Source organism: Vipera berus (genome assembly GCF_964194415.1).
Source record: "Vipera berus genome assembly, chromosome: 4".
NCBI classification, from domain to species: Eukaryota; Metazoa; Chordata; class Lepidosauria; order Squamata; family Viperidae; genus Vipera; species Vipera berus.
The window spans coordinates 74,364,226-74,383,210 of NC_138206.1; the positions used below are offsets into that span (position 1 = coordinate 74,364,226).

Genomic DNA, 18,985 nt, shown 5'->3' on the forward strand with positions numbered 1-18,985 from the left:
ACAATAGAACATTTTTGGTAAAAAATGAAAAATGTTTTTTAAATCTGTGATTTAAGATTTTTAAATGATTAGTTTGAATTTCACTCTGCTTGAAATCTTAAACTACAGAGGGTTTTTGGAGAGGAAATAAAGCACAGTCATTTTTCGCTTCCATTAAAAAATGTCATTGCTCAGAGTTGTACAGCTGAACATTCTGTTTTGACAAAATAGACAAAATTATTAGAGAACTAGCTGCCTTTTTAACTGAACTGCAAAGACAGATTTCACCATGGCCTTTTGAACAGTACAGAAATTGAGATCTCTTATTACTTTCTTGCAGTTATTCTTTATTCAACCCATTCTACCAACTACTAGGTTATTACCCCATTCTCCAACACATTATAAAAATATCCCTAAGTATCTTAGTAAGTTTTTTCTTTCACATAAACTAACCATGGAACACACTTACTCACTACAAGGAAAAAATAACAAAATAGGCAATTTAACAATTCCTTAGGCAAGCCATTCAACTGAAGGTTTTTTTTCCCAGCAAGCTCTCCAAGAACAAATGAAACTGAATTTCCACATGATTTATGCCAGAAATTTAGAGTTATGTTCCCTTTAAAACAAATATTCTCTGATACCCTGGTATATTTCAAAGAGCCAGTTCATGTATCTGAACACAAACGTTTCATTCCAGCCATTTGGATAGAATGAAAATACACCTTCATGCATACTAAAAAGGTCAGATAATAGGCACTGACAATTGTTTGTCTTTGTCAGCTTTAAGACCCCATTTGATAGCATTATTTTTGAACTTCTCATCTGAATGTCTGGAGATCCATCAAACACCCTCTGCACCTGCTGGCTTCTGATTTGTAGAGGCCTATTATAATTAGGATTTATTTTTAAAGCTTTCCTTTGATAATGGTTGATTTCACAATACCCATGGAAAGGTTAAAAAATAACAGAACAGAGCAAGGTCTTCTCTTACCGGCAATGCAACATCATTTAGTTCTGCTCCAAAGATCCTGACAGCATCTTTTCTTCGCTGGTATCTCTCTGCAAAGGCAATGATGTCATATAGAGGAAACAGCTAGTCACATGACTGCATGCCACATTGGAGAACTGCTAAAGAGGCAGGCAGACCGGCAGGAACTAAGCAGGTTAACAAATACTCTTACGTCTTCAGAGCTGGCTGCAGAGACAGGGAAGGAAGGAAGGATGGAAGGAAGGGCTTTCAATTAAAAAGTAGAACAAAACAATTCAATTTTGTTTGCTTAAATAATAGAACAGTGGTTATGAAACTAAGTGGTACTTTATTTAGGAATGATACATGACCCTCCAGGAACAAATGCAAAAAAGAGAAATAAAATTATTTTCCTAAGATTTTATAGAACCATAGAATCGTAGAACTTGAAGGAACCCTGGAGGTCTTCTAGTCTCACCCCCTGCCCAAGGCAAGAGTCCTTACACCAAATGGTTGTCCAATCTTTTCTTGAAAACCTCCAGCAATGGAGAACCTGTAAGTCTGGGAGGCAAACTGTTCCATTGATTAGCTGTCAGGAAATTTGTCCTTATTTCCAGGTTGGATCTCCTTGTAAGCTTCCACCCATTGCTTCTTGTCATGCCGTCAGATGCTATGGAGAACAAATCAACCCATTCTTCTCTGTGACAGTCCTTCAAGTACTGAAGACTGCTATTATGTCTCCTCTAAGACATTTTTTTTGTTAGGCTACTTATCTTAGCCATTCATTTCACAATTTTGCCTTCAGAGCCCTTATCATCTTTGTTGCTCTTCTCTGCACTCTTTCTAGAGCCTTATAATAGTTTTGGTATTGTGGTGACTGGTACTGGACACAGTATTTCAAAGTGGCCTCACTAATTCAGTATAGACTAGTGCTATCACTTACTGTGATCTTAACGCTATCCCTCTGTTGATGCAGCTTAGGGCTGTGTTGGCTTTTTTGGCAGTTGCAGCATATTTATTTATTTATTTATTTATTTATTTATTAAATTTTTATACTGCCCTTCTCCCGAAGGACTCAGGGCGGTGTACAGGGCAATAAATATCAAAATGTAAATACAAAAGTTAAAAAAGAGATTAAAAAGAATTAAATAATTATGCCCAAAAATACAATACTAAAAATGTGTTAAAACTTATTTAAATCCAACCCCAAACCCATCAGACCAGGCCAGATTGCTCAAATAGATAGGTTTTAAAATCACGCCGGAAGGAGCACAGGTTGGGGGCCATCCGGAGCTCAACCGGAATGCAGTTCCACAGGTCTGGCGCGCCCACAGAGAATGCCCTCCCCCTAGGGGCCACCAATCGACATTCTTTGATCAGAGGCACCCTGAGGAGGCCCTCTCTGTGGGAGCGCACTGGACGGAGGGAAGTTGATGCCGGCAGCAGGTGCTGCCGTAGGTAATCCGGACCCATGCCATGTAGGACTTTGTAGGTCATAACCAGCACCTTGAATCTCACCCAGAGGGCAACCGGTAGCCAATGCAGCTCGCGGAGCAGAGGTGTAACATGGGAGTATCGGGAGACCCCCAACACAACTCACGCAGCTGCATTCTGCACCAGTTGAAGCCTCCGGGTGGTCCTCAAGGGCAGCCCCATGTAGAGAGCGTTGCAGTAGTCCAAACGAGAGGTCACCAGCGCATGAGTGACTGTACGCAAGGCATCCCGGTCTAGATAGGGCCGCAACTGGTGCACCAGGCGAACCTGGGCGAAGGCCCCCCTAGTCACAGCTCCTATATGATCTTCTAAGGAGAGCGGTGAATCTAGAAGGACCCCCAAGCTGTGAGCCCTATCTACGGGGGGGTAATAGCTCACCCCCCATAGAAAGAGATGGAATATTCTGAATATCCTGAGATGCCGACACGTACAGCCACTCAGTCTTGTCAGGGTTGAGTCAAAGCCTGTTCCTCCCCATCCAGACCCGAACCGCCTCCAGGCAACGGGACATCACGTCGAGAGCATCACTGGAGTGGTTTGGGGTCAAAATAAAAAGCTGGGTATCATCAGCATACTGATGATAACCAACTCCAAAACCACGAATGATCTCACCCAGAGGCTTCATGTAGATGTTGAACAGGAGAGGCGAGAGGACCGATCCCTGAGGAACTCCACAAACAAGGGGTCTCAAGGTCGACCTCTGCCCTCCTGCCAACACCGACTGCGAACGCCCCAGAAGGTAGGAGGAGAACCACTGAAGAACTGTGCCTCCCACTCCCAACCCCCTGAGGCGCCGCAGCAGGATACCATGGTCGATGGTATCGAAAGCCGCTGAGAGGTCTAAAAGGACTAGGACAGAGTAACAGCCCCTGTCCCGCGCCCGCCAGAGATCATTCACCAGCGCGACCAATGCCGTCTCCGTGCTGTACCCGGGCCTGAAGCCCGATTGGTACGGGTCTAGATAATCAGCTTCCTCCAGGAACAGAGGGAGCTGATGCGCCACCACACTCTCAACAACCTTCGCAAGAAAGCGAAGGTTGGAGACCGGACGAAAGTTATTTAATACAGCTGGGTCCAGGGCAGGCTTCTTGAGGAGGGGTCTCACCACCGCCTCCTTCAAGGCGGCGGGAAAACTACCCTCCCTCAGAGAAGCAGTTATCACTGCCTGGAGCCAGCCTCGTGTCCCGTCCCGGGCTGCATAAACCAGCCAGGAGGGGCACGGGTCCAACAAACACGTGGTGGAGCTCAGCTTCCCCATGATCCTGTCCACGTCTTCAGGAGTCACAGGATCGAACTCCTCCCAGATAACATCGACAAGACTGCCCGTATCCTCATCATCAGACTCTGCCCAGTCGGAGTCCAGACCGGTCCGGATCTGAGCGACAGATATCGACTAAACTCTTCGGCACGATATTGCTCATACTTCAGTGATAGTTCACCAGAACACCTAGATCCCTCTCACAGGCATTACTGTTGAGCTATCCTATATTGGTGCATTTTTCCTAACTAAGTACAAGACCTTACTTTTCTTACCACTGAACTGCATCTTGTTGGGTAGAGCCCAATCCTCTTCTGTCAAAATCCTTTTGAATCTTGAGTTTATCTTTCAAAGTGTTGGCAATTCTCTTCAGCTTGGTGCCATCCACAAATTTGATGAGCATCCCTTCAATCCCCTCATATAGGTCATTTATGAAGATTTTGAAGAGCACTGGGGCCAGGACAAAACTTTGAGGTACCCCATTGCATACTTCCCTCCATGTAGATATAGGACTACAGACTCAATGTGTAGAGCAGTTCGTCAGCTAACTGCAAATCCATTTGTTGCTGGTACTGTTTATCCCACATTGTTCTATCTTCCCTAGAAGTAGACTGTGGTCTTCTTTATCAAACATCTTACTGAAGACTAAATATACTATCTCCACAGCATTTCTTTGGTCCAATAAATTAGTTACTCCATTAAAGGCAATAAGGTTTGTTTGATATGCCATTTTTTAACAAACCTATGTTGACTTCTAGAGCTCACCGTGTTCATTTCTAAGTGCTGACAAATATGCTGCTTGATTAGCTTTTACGGGATTTTTTCAGGTATTGGTGGTTTATATTTAAAAAGATGGTTGTAGTATCTTAACAATTGTCTTACATCATTTTTTTCTGGACTACTATAACACTTGGGCTAGTACGTATTTGGAAGTGGCAAAATCATCACTACTGGGGACAGAGAAGTAGAATGCAAAATGTGCAGAACATTTGCAATAGCAGCCTTAGGAAAGAAGACAAATAAATATATGTGTACCAGGTTAATGTTGCAGGATCCAATCTGAGTCAGTCACTGGGACCAAAGATTTATTCTTCCAAGTTTTCCAGTTTGTGCTGAAGCCCATCCACGGAGAAAGAAATTTCCCTGAGAATGAGCTCTGGCATGAGCCCGAAAGCTTGGAAGAATAAATCTTTCGTCCCAATGACTGATCAGATTGGATCCTGCAATAGCAGCCTTAGTTTATGGGGTCCTTGGAAAACTGATATGGTATTTGATTCCCCCCCCACCCCCGTTTAATTAAAGCAAACCAGAAAGAGTTAAATTCTGTTCTTCATCAACTACGTTTATGATAAATACTTCATATTCATGTAAGTTTGGAAGAAGTCTTAAGTGGACAACCTATTCCTACAACCACCATCAGTTGTTTAGCCTACACCTCTGCAGATATTTTGAACAATTATTTTTACCATAACTAAGCTGAACTATGTAAACTTATGGAAGCAAAAGCATGACTCAGGGTATAAAAGGAGAACATTGGATACACCTCTCAAGTGCCAAAGTATAGCTCAGCAGTAGTTCAGGAATAAGTTTTATGTGTGAGAAATGTCCCTTTATTTTCTTCATATTTTTATCTTCTATTTCAAGAACTGGCAACCTAATATGCTAAACATAATGATTAAACTCACAGTCATTGTACTACAAACTTCTGGAGAGCACCAGATTTTATTGTCCCTGCACAGAAAGCACATGGAGATGTCCAAAAGTTGCTGACCAAGATATTTTTTCTATATGGAATGTATTAGAGTCATCAAAGCTGTGATTTCGTGATGGCTAAGAGGCTTTTTCAACACTTGGGGGGTGAGGAGCACGACTGCCTGCATACCTGAAGCATAAACAATCATCTATACCCAACCATGCATTTGCAAATCTATTCTGTAATTCTGCACAGTTGACTATATATATAGTTAGTTTCTGTTTTAGATGAGCACCTCATATTTCCTGTGCACGTATACAGGTATTCCAAAAATCAGACTAAGGCTAGCATGCACTTACTTGTATTTTAACATGTTAAAGGTGAGTGGAGATATTTTCATTCTGGGACCTTTTAGAAAATACTTTTAAATAGATTCAACTTAACATGCAAAAACCCCTTAATGCAAAAATGAAAAATTGATGTATTACCATTGACTTTCAGTGATTGAGTGTTCAGATTCTGTAGCTTTAAAGGTTATATGTGTTTTTGTGGACTGCCAGCACTTTTGAATAGCATTTTTGAAAAATTAAATAATTTACATACATTTAAAAATAATTTCTAAATGGTTTGTCTGTCTTTGTACAAAGGATTCATGTCTGAACTTTGATAATAGTTCAATCATAAATTCCTTCATCCCTACCTATACTTACCAATCAATTAAGGAATCCATAAATGACTTTCATAAGGCAGAATGGCTGACATTATAAAAAAGGACATTAGAGCATTATGCAGAAAGTATTTTATAAGCAATATAACAACAATATATGTATACGTTAGTCATTGTCACAAGACGTAATGAAAACTGTGGAATACAAACTATAAAAGTGTAATGTAGCTAATCCAAAACTAGTAACAGCCTTTATAAGAATTTTGCATTTTGCAAATTCATAATAACTGTATAAACATAAGCTAACATTATGCTAATTAACTGTACAATAAATGCATAACATGAAGACTTTATAGCAAGTATATATTTATTAATTTCACAGAATACTTTTCAAATACAAATGACAATCTTTCAGAAACAATGACAACATTAAGGAATGAACACTGTAGAGGATAACATACTGTAATAGTATTAATGTGGGCAGTCATGTTCTTATTCTGCCCCAAACAAATACTGTATGTATACTGCATAGTGACTACAATTATTATCTACTAATATCTTTCTATTTGGGATTCCAAAACACATTTTCTGTCCAAATGCCATGTATTATACCATGTATTCCATCCATAATACACGCAGAAGCTGGTCATAATTGGACCTAAGAGATGGCAAAATATTTATACTGACTGCTTTCTATCACAAACAATTAGTATGACACAAGTAACAAGGCAGTGTTACATATCAGAAATAATAATTTTTCTTCAGATTGGAGGAAAAAAAGCCCTTTCTCAGCTGTTTCTCAAATGCATTAGACAGGGGTCCCCATCTCCTGATCCACTGCTCAGTATTGGGCCGCAGCCAGTTTGGAACTGGGCTGCAGAAGTGGTAAGCGAGTGCACACACACATGTGCATGCATAGGAAGTTGCATTTGTGAAAGTGGTGCACATGCATGCAAAACCATCCCATGTACCCCTACCCCGCCATGCCACCTCCATCAGTCCACTGGGTAGCAAAGATTGTGGACTGCTGCATTAAAGGCCAAATATATTGAATTATATGCAGCAATGTAAGATTAATCCATGATAGCAACTAATGTATAAAACAATGTTTAAGAGTTTTACAATTTGATCATCTATTTTTTCATTACCCTTCTAATCCAATTCCACCCATTTATTCCTGTATCTTTCTGGGATAACATTTTTTGTAATCTACTATATCACCCATAAGAAATTTATTAGAAGACAATGGTAAATTTTATCATTTAATGATGCCAAGCAATGGGAAAGTGTACAGCATCTATCATGAATTATTTGATTTCATGTAAGTTCTTGTTAATTTAATGGTTACTGTTTCATAATTTAACACAAAACACAAATTCCAGATTTGACAGATACTGTTGATTTATTGGGGTTAACATTTTTTTTTGTTATCTGGCTTCCTATAGGAGATGACGAGGCCGAGGGAGAGGTTCAACACAGCATCAATATCTAAGTCCAGCCCACCTTGAATTCCTGACACCTATCTACCACCATTTGCTTTGCCCGTTAATAGTTCAGATTCTTATAGAGAGAAACAAATTAAATAAGCATACAATAAACTGCCTGGACTCCTGATTTTCTGTGCTTGACACCTTTTACATCATTGTTAGATTTTTAACCAAAAACAAATTTTTGACTTCTTTGTATCCTATGTTAAAATTGAATTTCTTTTTAAAATCCCCCAAGGTATAGTTTATATTATATAAGAGCATAATTATTTGGGTAACTGAAGCTCAATATAACAGCATAATAAACATTGCATATATTGCAAGATATAAAAGTGGCTTTCTCAGGAATTTAAGGTGATTGAACCTTAACTGTAAAAATCTATGACCAAAAACCCTAAAAGAATTTGTTTTCTCCAAAGCAATGGCATTCAACTGAATAGTATATTGTTTTGAAAGATAATATTGAACTATTTTAGCTCATATTTTTAACATCTGTACATTAACGTTGAGTCAAAATATCTCAGTTCTTGTTTAGAGTTTACATCACTGAACAGCTAAAATCACTATTAGTACTGGGAAGGAACAGTATTTAACATTTCCCATGAAACATAAGGGCAGAAGAAGTTGCCACTTTATAAAATTGGCATTATAATTTTCATAAAGAAAAATAAATTATGCAAGCAATGAACCAAGAAGGCCATTTAAGAATTTGACAATAAAAACAGGTAACAAATATGCTATTATTACTAGCATTTTGTGGAATATTTTGTGGAATATTAATTCTAGGAATAGTCCATGTAGGACTTAAATTTTGTATAGATATAGTATTTTGAAAAGACCCATCTTTAATTAAAATAAACAAGCCTTTTCATTAAAAAAATGGGAAAACCTGAATGTATAAAAGTGGTATCTAGTTTAGAATTGAATTTTTTTTATTTTGGATTTGGATTTTTATTGTATACAATAAAGTTATAATTAACCACTCTCAAAATTCATAACAATTTTCCTGAGATGCATTATTTCAATAATCTATATTATCAAAACCTCCTCAGACGGGTTCTATCTAAACATAACATATAGCTTTTGGCTGTATTGGTTAAAGATTATAGGAGATAAAAATTTAATAAATCTGGACTTTGCAAGACAGATGTCTTCCTTTTCTGCATACTTAGATTCAGCATGAATTTGAGGTTTTTTTGTGAAATAACGAAGTTTGAAATGCAAGACTTAAAAGAAAATGTATGGAAATCACAGTCCTATGATATTTGAAGTTTTTCCTAAATGAGTTCTAGACTAATTTCCAGAACAGTGAAACCATCCACATATTACATTATTCGTATATTTTACAGAGAAATATTTTCCTAAAACAATTGCTAAAGAAAGATCTGTCACCTTCTTCCTTTCCTTGTTAAACTGAAAAACTAATTAAAATACAGATACACCTGAAACAAATAAAATAAGAATCTACTAGTGCACAATAAGAATATGCAGTCACACTCCACAATGTTTCAGTAACATTTTCACTTTTTTCAAAGAAAACATTGCAAATGATGTGTAACTACAGAGACAATGCCAGAAGTACGTTATATTGTAAGATCAATATAAATCAGTAAAGCTGATTTTTAAAAAAACAATGTAGAGTATTTTCAGTTCAGCTATCAGAAACAAAACCAGCTCAATGTTTCATTCTACTGTATGACAAACACCAAGTAACAAAATTTATGTCATTTAAAATACATCTTAAAGTTAATATTTTCCTTCAAGGAAAACACATTACTATAAATAAATTACAATACAGTGAATTTTCCTGAACTCACTTTGTTTCTGCCTTCCAGCCCTTAAAATAAAATACAACAGCAAAAAAAGAAAGAAAAGAAAACCACCCCTTACCCATTCTGACATGATATACTTTTTAAAGATAAAATATGTTCTTTTCAGAGAAATCAGTTTTACAAGGAAAACCCAAGCCTTGTTGCAATCACTATTAAAACATATGTGTATAAGTGTATCTATTTGTGTGTGAGAGGTGTGTCTGTGTGTTTTTTATAGGGGGCCGAAGAGCCAGCGCTTGTCCGAGGATGTCTCCGTGGTCATGTGGCCGGCATGACTAGACGCCAAAGGCGCATGGAACGCTGTTACCTTCCCACTGTAATGGTCCTTATTTTTCTACTTGCATTTTTACGTGCTTTCGAACTGCTAGGTTGGCAGAAGCTGGGACGAGTAACAGGCGCTCACTCTGCTACGTGGCACTTGGGATTCGACCCGCCAAACTGCCAACCATCTGATCGACAAGCTCAGCGTCCTAAACCACTGAGCCACCGCGTCCCTTATATACATACATACATACATACATACATACACATACATACACACACACACACATACACACACACAGAGAGACAGTATATATGTATATTTTTCTATTTTTTTACAAAATGTGTATATTAATAATCTTTGCATATTTTTAAAAAGTAAAGTTAAGTAGTTCAATAACTTCATTTTAAAATAAGAAAAGGCAGATAAATATTTCATTATACATCATCAGCTGGCAGAGGTGGGACGCTGATCCTTGGCCTTGTAAAGAATGCCATCTTCTCCCTGTCGTATGTGGGGAAAATATTGTGCAATTATTTCAGTACATAGTTTAACTCATTTAACAAACAAACAGAATATTGTATCATTTACTCAAGACCAACTCCTAAAGTAGCAACATAAGATTAGAAAAATTATAAAAAGGTGTTTGGGATGTTCACAATCATCCCCATATTTGCACAGTCTTAATTATCTTAATTACCTCAGAAACTGCATTCATGTATTTGCATAATTAAGGATAATTATGAGTCTTCAAGAATTAAACCAGACTTCAAATTCCCAAATGCCCTTCCTACAGATATTTTTTATGGTTTATCTTTATCCGGGGGGGGGGGTGTACAAATGTGTGCATGTATGAAAGCCATGAGATTTAGTATAGAATTAGGAGCAGGGATTGCCCGGTATTACATTTCCCCTCCTTGAGTTACTCAGGATCACTCAGTTAGTCTGGGCCTAAAGTATCTGATTGTATTGTTATGGAGAAAAATTAGCATGAAACATATTTGGGTTTTATTACTTCAGACTATAAATGGAAAGTCTTTTAACTGTTCATTTTCACTTTTTATTCCATGAAGTCTATGCTCAGAAGGAAATAGTATGGGAAACTTCCGGTTTGACGTCGAGATGTGACAGGCACAGGAAGATGGGGCTCCATCTTCCACGTTCGATTTCACCCTGCTGGGGACCCTAAAAAGGATTTAAAGTCACCCCGAAGAAGCAACGAAGGAAAGGACCCTCATTGATCATGGAGGGGCAGTGGCTCTTCCACTGGATCTGATGAAGCCCTCCAACCAGTGGGGGAAAGACTGGCTACATTCATGTGGCCAGTCAGAAGCTGCTGACAACTGAAGATAAACACTAACTAGCAATTTCTGAGCAACATGGATGGAACTGGGTGAGACTTTATCCTCTTTTTATGGCCCTAACACTACTTTCCTGGAAAAAAGAATGCCCAAAACAAAGAATACTCCCCGATGAGAGAGAGAAGGGAAGTTATTGCCCTGCTCCCTCGGGAAAAGAAAAGTAGCAAATTAATTGCTTTGGGGGAAAACAGAGAAAACTACAAGATCAGTTTGGAACTAATACTATAGCTTTGAAATTTGGGGACTAAAAGTATCTTTGGGACTTTTTAAAAAAAAATATTTGAAAGTTTGCAAAATAAGCTTGGATTTGGAAAGTTGGAAGACTGTGTCAACGACATCTAGTGGAGAAGTATGGCACTACAATTTATTATGCTTAAGGGAAACTTGGCTTGAAGCCCAGACTCAGATAAGACTCTTTGTTCTTCCTGGACACTTTCACTTTTGCAGACTGCAGCTGGGAAAAGGGAAAAACAAAAACTCTTGGACTGCTTATCTGGGTTGGGGACCCTATTGGACTATAAAGACTACATACAAAAACAAAATGAGTGTTCCATACTTAAGCTTAAATAGTAAAAAAATCATCTTCAACACCTGTCTCCAAAGCTCCCAGCTTGATATATCAACAAGAAAATGTTAATGAATCTCAGAAAGAATTTTTTCCATGTTGAAATCAATCCAAGAGACAATTGTTTTATTTCAAGATGAGACTAAAAATAATGCAAATGAGATTAAAGAACAATTTTCTAACCTGAACTTACAAATCCAGACAATGACTGCAAAGAAGGAACTAATAACTCAAAAAACAGAAGGAAAATTAGAAGAAACAGATCCAGAGATTGAGGACCTAAAAGAAGAAATTAACAGATACAGACAAATTAAAAATTAGAAGATGAAGAGCTGATCAAACGGATGATAAAGCTGTTAGGAGAAATACTGAATATTGGCAAACAAGAAATGAAAAGAAAAACTGAAGGAGAAGGATGGAGTCTGTTTGATGAATATAAATGGGTTGAGCGTTCTTCCAAAAACACTTCAACCAAATTCTTTTCCTCATTCCAAACAATATATACAAAAACAGAGGAAGAACTACTTGATGATTTAAATATACTGACTTGGAAAGTTATTTGGCAAAGGAAGAAAGCCAGAGTAACACTAAAGAAAATAGAGGTTCTAACCTATTAGATGGGATATTATACTATTAAATAGATGTTTGAATATGGCTAAGAAAATAGCTAACTGTTAGAAATAAAAGTGTTATTATAATTGGTGGTGAATGCTCCAACACTGGAAGTTTTTAAGAGGAGACTGGACCGCCATTTGCCTGAAATGGTATAGGGTTTCCTGCCTGAGCAGGGGGTTGGACTAGATGACCTCCAAGGTCCCTTCCAACATTATTATTATTATTATTATTATTATTATTATTATTATTATTATTATTATTATTATTATTATTATTATTATTATTATTATTATTATTATTATTATTTAGAATGATAGGATTTGTAACTAGAATACTATACTTTGTTATGAGATGGGAAATATGAAAATTCTAAAAGGGTTTGAATAAGGGAAGCTTTTGGTTACCCAAATATAATTTATTATGAGAAAATTATAAGCAATAGAGATACTATGAACATTGATGGGAAATTAAAATTTTAAAAAATCAGGAAAAACAGAATATTGATTGAATAAATGGATTTTAAGTGCAAATGCACTTGAGATAATATTTTGGCTAGAAAAGATTATAAATCGATACTATTGATATTACGTATAATACCAGAAAAATGTGATGAAGTTTTCTATATTTAATTGTATATGTATTAACAGTAACAAGAATTGTATTTGCCCAGTATGGAAAAATGCATACTACCAGAAGAAGAGAGGACCAAGGAAACAGTAGATGGTGTAATATTGGACTAGACTAAGAAAGTTAATATGTACCAGTGAATTATTAATAGACCCAGACAACACATTGCTTATTAATTACGTATGATTGTAAAATTAGAAAATTAATAAAATATTTATGTAAAGGAAATAGTATGTGTACAAGAAATAAAATAAATGTGTGCTCTTTTCAATTATGACATTAACTATCAGTTTAAATAGTTTCAAAATAATTTAAACCATTCTTAATAGCTTACCGGAAAGTCTGCACCTGAAGAGGTTCCTTTTGATTTTGACCACGCAGTTGGTATACTTCTTTGGAAGCTTTTTTAAGCAATTTTTCAGCTGCTCGTTGTTGACGATGCTCAAATTTTGTTTGCCTTGTCTAAAGAAGCAATTAATTCCTTTATTTATTTATTGAATTTATACCACAAATTTCTCTTTGTATAATAGGCAGTCCAGGCAGCTTATAACCATTCAAACAATTACATAAAATATACAACATTGCCCCATTAGATCAATGTAATCCATTTTTAAAAATCAGCATAATTACAAACTTTGGCAAAAGAGGGCTCTTTTCTGCCATTTTCCTTAAAGTACAATTTGTAGTCTGGACTAAGTAATTAGGCTGGTTCATAGTGAGAGCCTCAGTCCCTCAAATACTAAAGATATAAGTTGCTAAGGAGTTTTAAGGTCAAGACCACAACCTTAAATTGTTCTTAATAAATTACTGAGGAAGGATCATGCTTCATGCACTAGCAGTAAGTTACACACATGCAATTTGAAGCACAAATGCCACATGCAAATTCAATGACAACTGGGGTTCCTGGAACATTCCCAAACTGTAAACTATGCTTTCTGGGAAAATGCCACCTCACCTACAACCAGCTTCACTTCAAACCTCAAGTTAAGCTTTTTCCTACCAACAATGCCTCCATATTTTTCTATATTTATTTACTTATTTAGAGAATTTATATGGCTGCCCATTCACTTTCAGTGACTCTGGGCAGCTTACAAAAAATAAAAACCCAATATACAAACTGTAAAAAAACCAATCGCCCCTTTTTATTTTCTAGATTTAATGTCAGTTTGAAACAAGTCAAGATTAGCAGACCTTTGATTATATCTATTTTTAGTGGGTTATGACATTGAATATTTAGTAAGTGTTTTCCCATTTCAAAAATGGAATGATTTTTTTCTTGCCTCCTGAGCCTTTATTTTTAAGGAAGTAACAACTGGAAGGGGTGCCATCCTGTGAGATTGGGCAAGATGGGCATGCTTTAGGTTCCATCTATCATCACCTTTTGGACAATTTCATGTATTGCAACATTTCTGCTGCAGTGCCTACTGTCTGGAATAGCATCTTCCCTGCCCCCGAGATCCATATGGTTCCCACTCTGACAATGTTTAACAAATCCTTGAAAACCTGGATTTTTACCTAGGGCTTGTGGTAGGATAGGTGTCAGTAGCATTTTATTGATGAGCCAGAAATGGAGGGGTTTTCTTAATCCTTGTTTTTATTGCTCTTACTATGTTTAAGTGGCATGCTGCTCAGAGTTATGTACCGTGTTTCCCAAAAAAACTTGCAGCTCTCCTTTATGGGGAGAATAGCGACAATCAAGATGAATATACTTCCCAAATTACTCTTTTTATTCCAATGTGTACCAATTAAATTAGGTAAGGATTTTTTTGAAAATTTAAACAGAATTACATCCAAATTTATCTGGCAAGGTGGAAAACTGAGAATTAAATTAAAACTATTACAGGATGCAAAGGAAAGAGGAGGGCTCGGCTTCCTGAATTGGGAAAAATATTATCAAGCAGCAATAGCGGTATGGATAAAGGATTGGATACACTTAAAGAACAGAAGACTACTAGCATTAGAAGGTCATGACATGCAAATTGGGTGGCATGCTATAATGTGGGACAGAAAATATAAGGCTCATCAGTACTTCCAGAATCATCATATTAGACGGGCACTATTAGACGTGTGGATAAAAATTTTAAAAAATAATTATATAGAAATCCCCAATTGGCTATCCATATTAGAGATTTTCATGCACCCCAAATTCATAAATTTAGGAAGAGTAATCACATATAAAGATCTCTTAGACGAAAATGGAGACCTGAAAACAAGAAAAAAACTATTAGAAGACGGTATAGAATTGGAATGGTGGGCATACTTACAAATACAGTCACAATACAGAAAAGACAAAAAAGAACCAGGGATAAAATTAGAGCATACACAATTGGATAAAATCCTTCTAGGAACAGAAGACCAAATGATAACAAAGACATAGCAATATCTATTAGAACAGGATTTGTTAGAAGAACAGGTAAAAGAAAAAATGTTAACCTGGAGTAAAAATTTTGGTTACAGTATTGACCTAGATAATTGGCAATCACTATTTGATAGAAATAGGAGGTTAACGCTAGCCACCTCCTATAAAGAGAATCTGTACAAGATGTTTTATAGATGGCACCTTCCCCCTACAAGGTTAGCAAAAATAGATAAAAAAATCTCACCAACATGCTGGAAATGCAGAAGGCTTCCAGGGACTTACTATCATATGTGGTGGGAATGTTCAAAAGCGCAAAATTTTTGGCAGCAGATAAAAAATTGGTTGGAAGAAATATTACTACAAAAAATTGATTTAAAACCAGAAACCTTCTTATTAGGGATTATTAATGATAAACTCAGCAAAGCATCTTTCTACTTATTATTGCATATTTTAACCACAGCAAGATTGGCATATGCCCTAAAATGGAAAAGAAAGGAAACACCCACTGAAGAAGAAATAATAGATAAAATTTTATCCTGCGCCGAAATGGACAGGTTAACCTAGAGATCAAAAATAAGACTGAAACAGAGTATTATGAAATTTGGCAAAATTTGTACGATTGGTTAGAGATAAGGAGGATCGCTGAGATGACTACAGTATTGTTTGATTAGTTGATAACGTAAGGACTTCTTATTAGCACCTATATCAGGACACAGCTGAAACATATGTAAATATAATGCTGACGACTGAAAGACAGTTTACCAAAAAATTTTCAGATATTGTATGTACAGTTTGTTATACTCTGTCCTGTCATAGAATGTATTTTAAGTTTTTGTTTTTTCTTTCGGTAACATAAGGTAATACTTATAATAGTGTTGCAGCCAGGGAAGTTGAATCATGTCCACTTTTGTTTTTAAATGTACATTTAATAAAATTTTCTAATAAAAAAATAAAAATAAAAATTGGTATTTTAATCTGTTATTCTTCAGGGACCTGGCTGACAGCCCAGGGAAATACATAAGACATATAACCTTGAAAATTTTGAAACAACCGCTCTGAAATGCTCTGTGTTTCTTACCCAGAAAAAAAACAGCTTTTTCTTTCTTTTAGATTTCCTAAGTGTAAAGCCTTTAGTCTAAAATACTAATATTGAAGAAGACTAGGAATAAAATTTCCTTATGGATGAAGATCAACAAATTCTCTCTATGTTGAAAACAATTATTCATACTCTTATCACAGCCAATGAAAAACTAAGAGGGTATGGGAGGGAACAAGAAGACAGCCCAGATATGAAAGCCCAAACTTTGACCACAACTAAAGAGTCATCTATACAAAATACAATACAAAAAATGAAACATTTAAATACCATGACAGAAGAATCAACTATTCAACAAATATTGACATCTGAAAATCCAGAAAAGACACCGACAACTTGAAAAAAGGAAAAGGTTTCCTATACAAATTGGAAGGAATTGGAGGATCTAGAAAAAGAACAGTTGGATGAGAAGATAAAGAATTCAGAACAGCCATGTCGATATGGAAGAGTAAAGAGAAGACCCACCAGATCTACAAGTCCTCTCAAACAAATGGTGACAGGATGATTTCACCAACATCAATTAATATATATGACATTACAAGGAGATTGGTTTGATGACCCAAAAACAAGGATACGGAAGACGATTTGGCAAAGGAAAAAAAGCTAGAATAAGACTGAAGAAGAATGGAGTTTCGACCATCTTATCAAAATCTAAAACAGAATATACTTAAATAGATAAGATATGCATGTTGAACACAAGACATTGTTATGAACTGAGATAAAGAAAAGTTTTTGGACATTAAAACCTAGCAGTATAAATACTAATAGCTAAATTTGGATATTGATTTGTGCATAAAGATCATGTAAAGGTGAAGAGGATGCAGATAAGCTAAAAACCTATTGATGAAAGTAATAAACAGGTCTATATGGAACATCAAAAACAAAAATTATTAGTTTAAGCTAGAGATAGCAGATACAAAGAGAAAGAGAGAGAAAGCATTAAATACTGAAATAAAAAGAAATTTTGATTACTACTTAAAAAAATCGAAAACTAGCAAAAAGGAAGGATATCATATTCTTAATTTGTTGACATAGAGGGTGAGAAGTTAAATAGACAAGATGTGTATTTTGAATATTAGATTTTGTGAGGAATGATGATAGAGGAATTGGGAGTATATTAAAAATCTTGGGAATGATAAATATCAAACATTAAATCTAAATGTTAGTGGAAATTAAAACTGGAAAAATCTATTAGGTCATTGATTGTCTAAAAGATTGTATGCTAAAAGAACTAGAATATATATAAACTAAAATCTATTGATATATGTAAGAAAATTATTTTCCATGTGAAAAAACTTGTTTTTAGGATAAAACTTGTTTTTAAATTTATAAATAGACAGTATATATGAAGGGAAAAAGAGAGGAAATGTTTATGGTTGCAATTTGAAATCTGTACTAATGATATCTGTATGTAATTGAATTACTACTACCTAGCCACCGTGTTGCTTTTCAAATATGTGAATGTAATATTAGAAAATCAATAAAATTTGTTAAAAAAAGAATTATGAATCCAAATAGACTTCTAAATAGCTCCACATAATTTTTAAAACATCCTTAAACATTAAATATCTGATAAAAACAGATTTTTATCAGATCACTTCAATGTAAGTGCTCATGCAGGTTTGACACTGATTTTGTTTTCTATTTCTTTGTAAGTGCAGAACCAGTTTTCTACATATTCCATGGACGGTTTGTTCTTTAATCCTATTTCTGGAGTGTCCCATATAAGTAGATGTAGGAAGCCTTGGTGGAGCAGTGGGCTAATGCCTCCTTAAGTAACACCAGCTGCCTGCAATTAGTGCAGGTTCGCATCCCACCAGGCTCAAGGTTGACTCAGCCTTCCATCCTTCCGAGGTAGGTAAAATGAGGACCCAGATTGTTGGGGGCAATTAAGCTGACTTTGTAATAATGCCGCTTGGGGTGTGTGTGAAAGCCCTAATAAGCAGGCATATACATAGAATGAAGGCTACTGCTAAGCTTGTAAGCCGCCCTGAGTCTTCGGAGAAGGGCGGGATATAAATGGAATTAAAATAAAAAAAATAAAAATATGAATGATTGAGATTTGAGCTCCTGAAAGAAAAGAGAATGCCCTATTTTATATTTTAAGGGAGGGAGGGGATATCTAAATAAACCTCTTCCAGAAGTAACAGTTTGCCTAAACAATTTAACTCCTGTTTTTCCCTTGCTTGATACAAGAGCATTACTTCAGGCTATTATTTATATTTGCTCTTCAATAATTTATTAAATATTTATGAAAATTAAACATTACATATCTGATTTCTGTATTTCATTGCTGTATGAACAACGAAAACAAGCTGTACTAAATGTTCAGATGATTCCATACCTGCCTTTCTGCTTCCTTCAGCAAATTTCGGAATCGTTCATCATGAATGACCCAGTGAGGCAGATCAGTTTGACCACTAAGCTGGGCATCCTCCAGACGCTGCCGCAATTCTCTTAGAATAGATAATTCCTCATTTAAGTGTCTCTGCCTTGTTCTTGATGCCTGAAGATCCAGCTCCAGGTCTAGAGAAGTCCTTTCCATAAGATCAGCCAGTGATGATCTACATGAATGCTACAATAATATAAAAATTATGGCAATGCCTCTAATGGTCTTAGAAAGAACTATAAGGCTCTAAACTATTTCACAGGTATACAACTGTTGCAAAATGGTGGCAGGTGAGCAAAAATAGTAGGAGAAAATTGGTTCAGTTGTGTTC

General features: G+C 36.1%; 1 protein-coding gene across 7 annotated transcripts in view; it reads right to left on the reverse strand.

The window, feature by feature from the left end:
• Nucleotides 1-6,268: 6,268 nt before the first annotated feature.
• The window catches only part of WWC3 (WWC family member 3), a gene marked incomplete at its 5' end in the record, with an annotated part of 212,287 nt that continues 199,570 nt past the window's right edge, over nucleotides 6,269-18,985 (reverse strand). For 6 of the 7 annotated variants that reach the window (XM_081327450.1, XM_081327445.1, XM_081327447.1 and 3 more), the window contains 3 exons: nucleotides 6,269-10,146; nucleotides 13,145-13,272; nucleotides 18,610-18,840. In XM_081327450.1, coding sequence (XP_081183576.1) covers nucleotides 10,080-10,146; nucleotides 13,145-13,272; nucleotides 18,610-18,840 — 426 coding nt within the window. In that variant the 3' untranslated portion in view covers nucleotides 6,269-10,079. The remainder of the gene's footprint in view (nucleotides 10,147-13,144; nucleotides 13,273-18,609; nucleotides 18,841-18,985) is intronic. The other variant, XM_081327446.1, reaches the window with a different exon arrangement.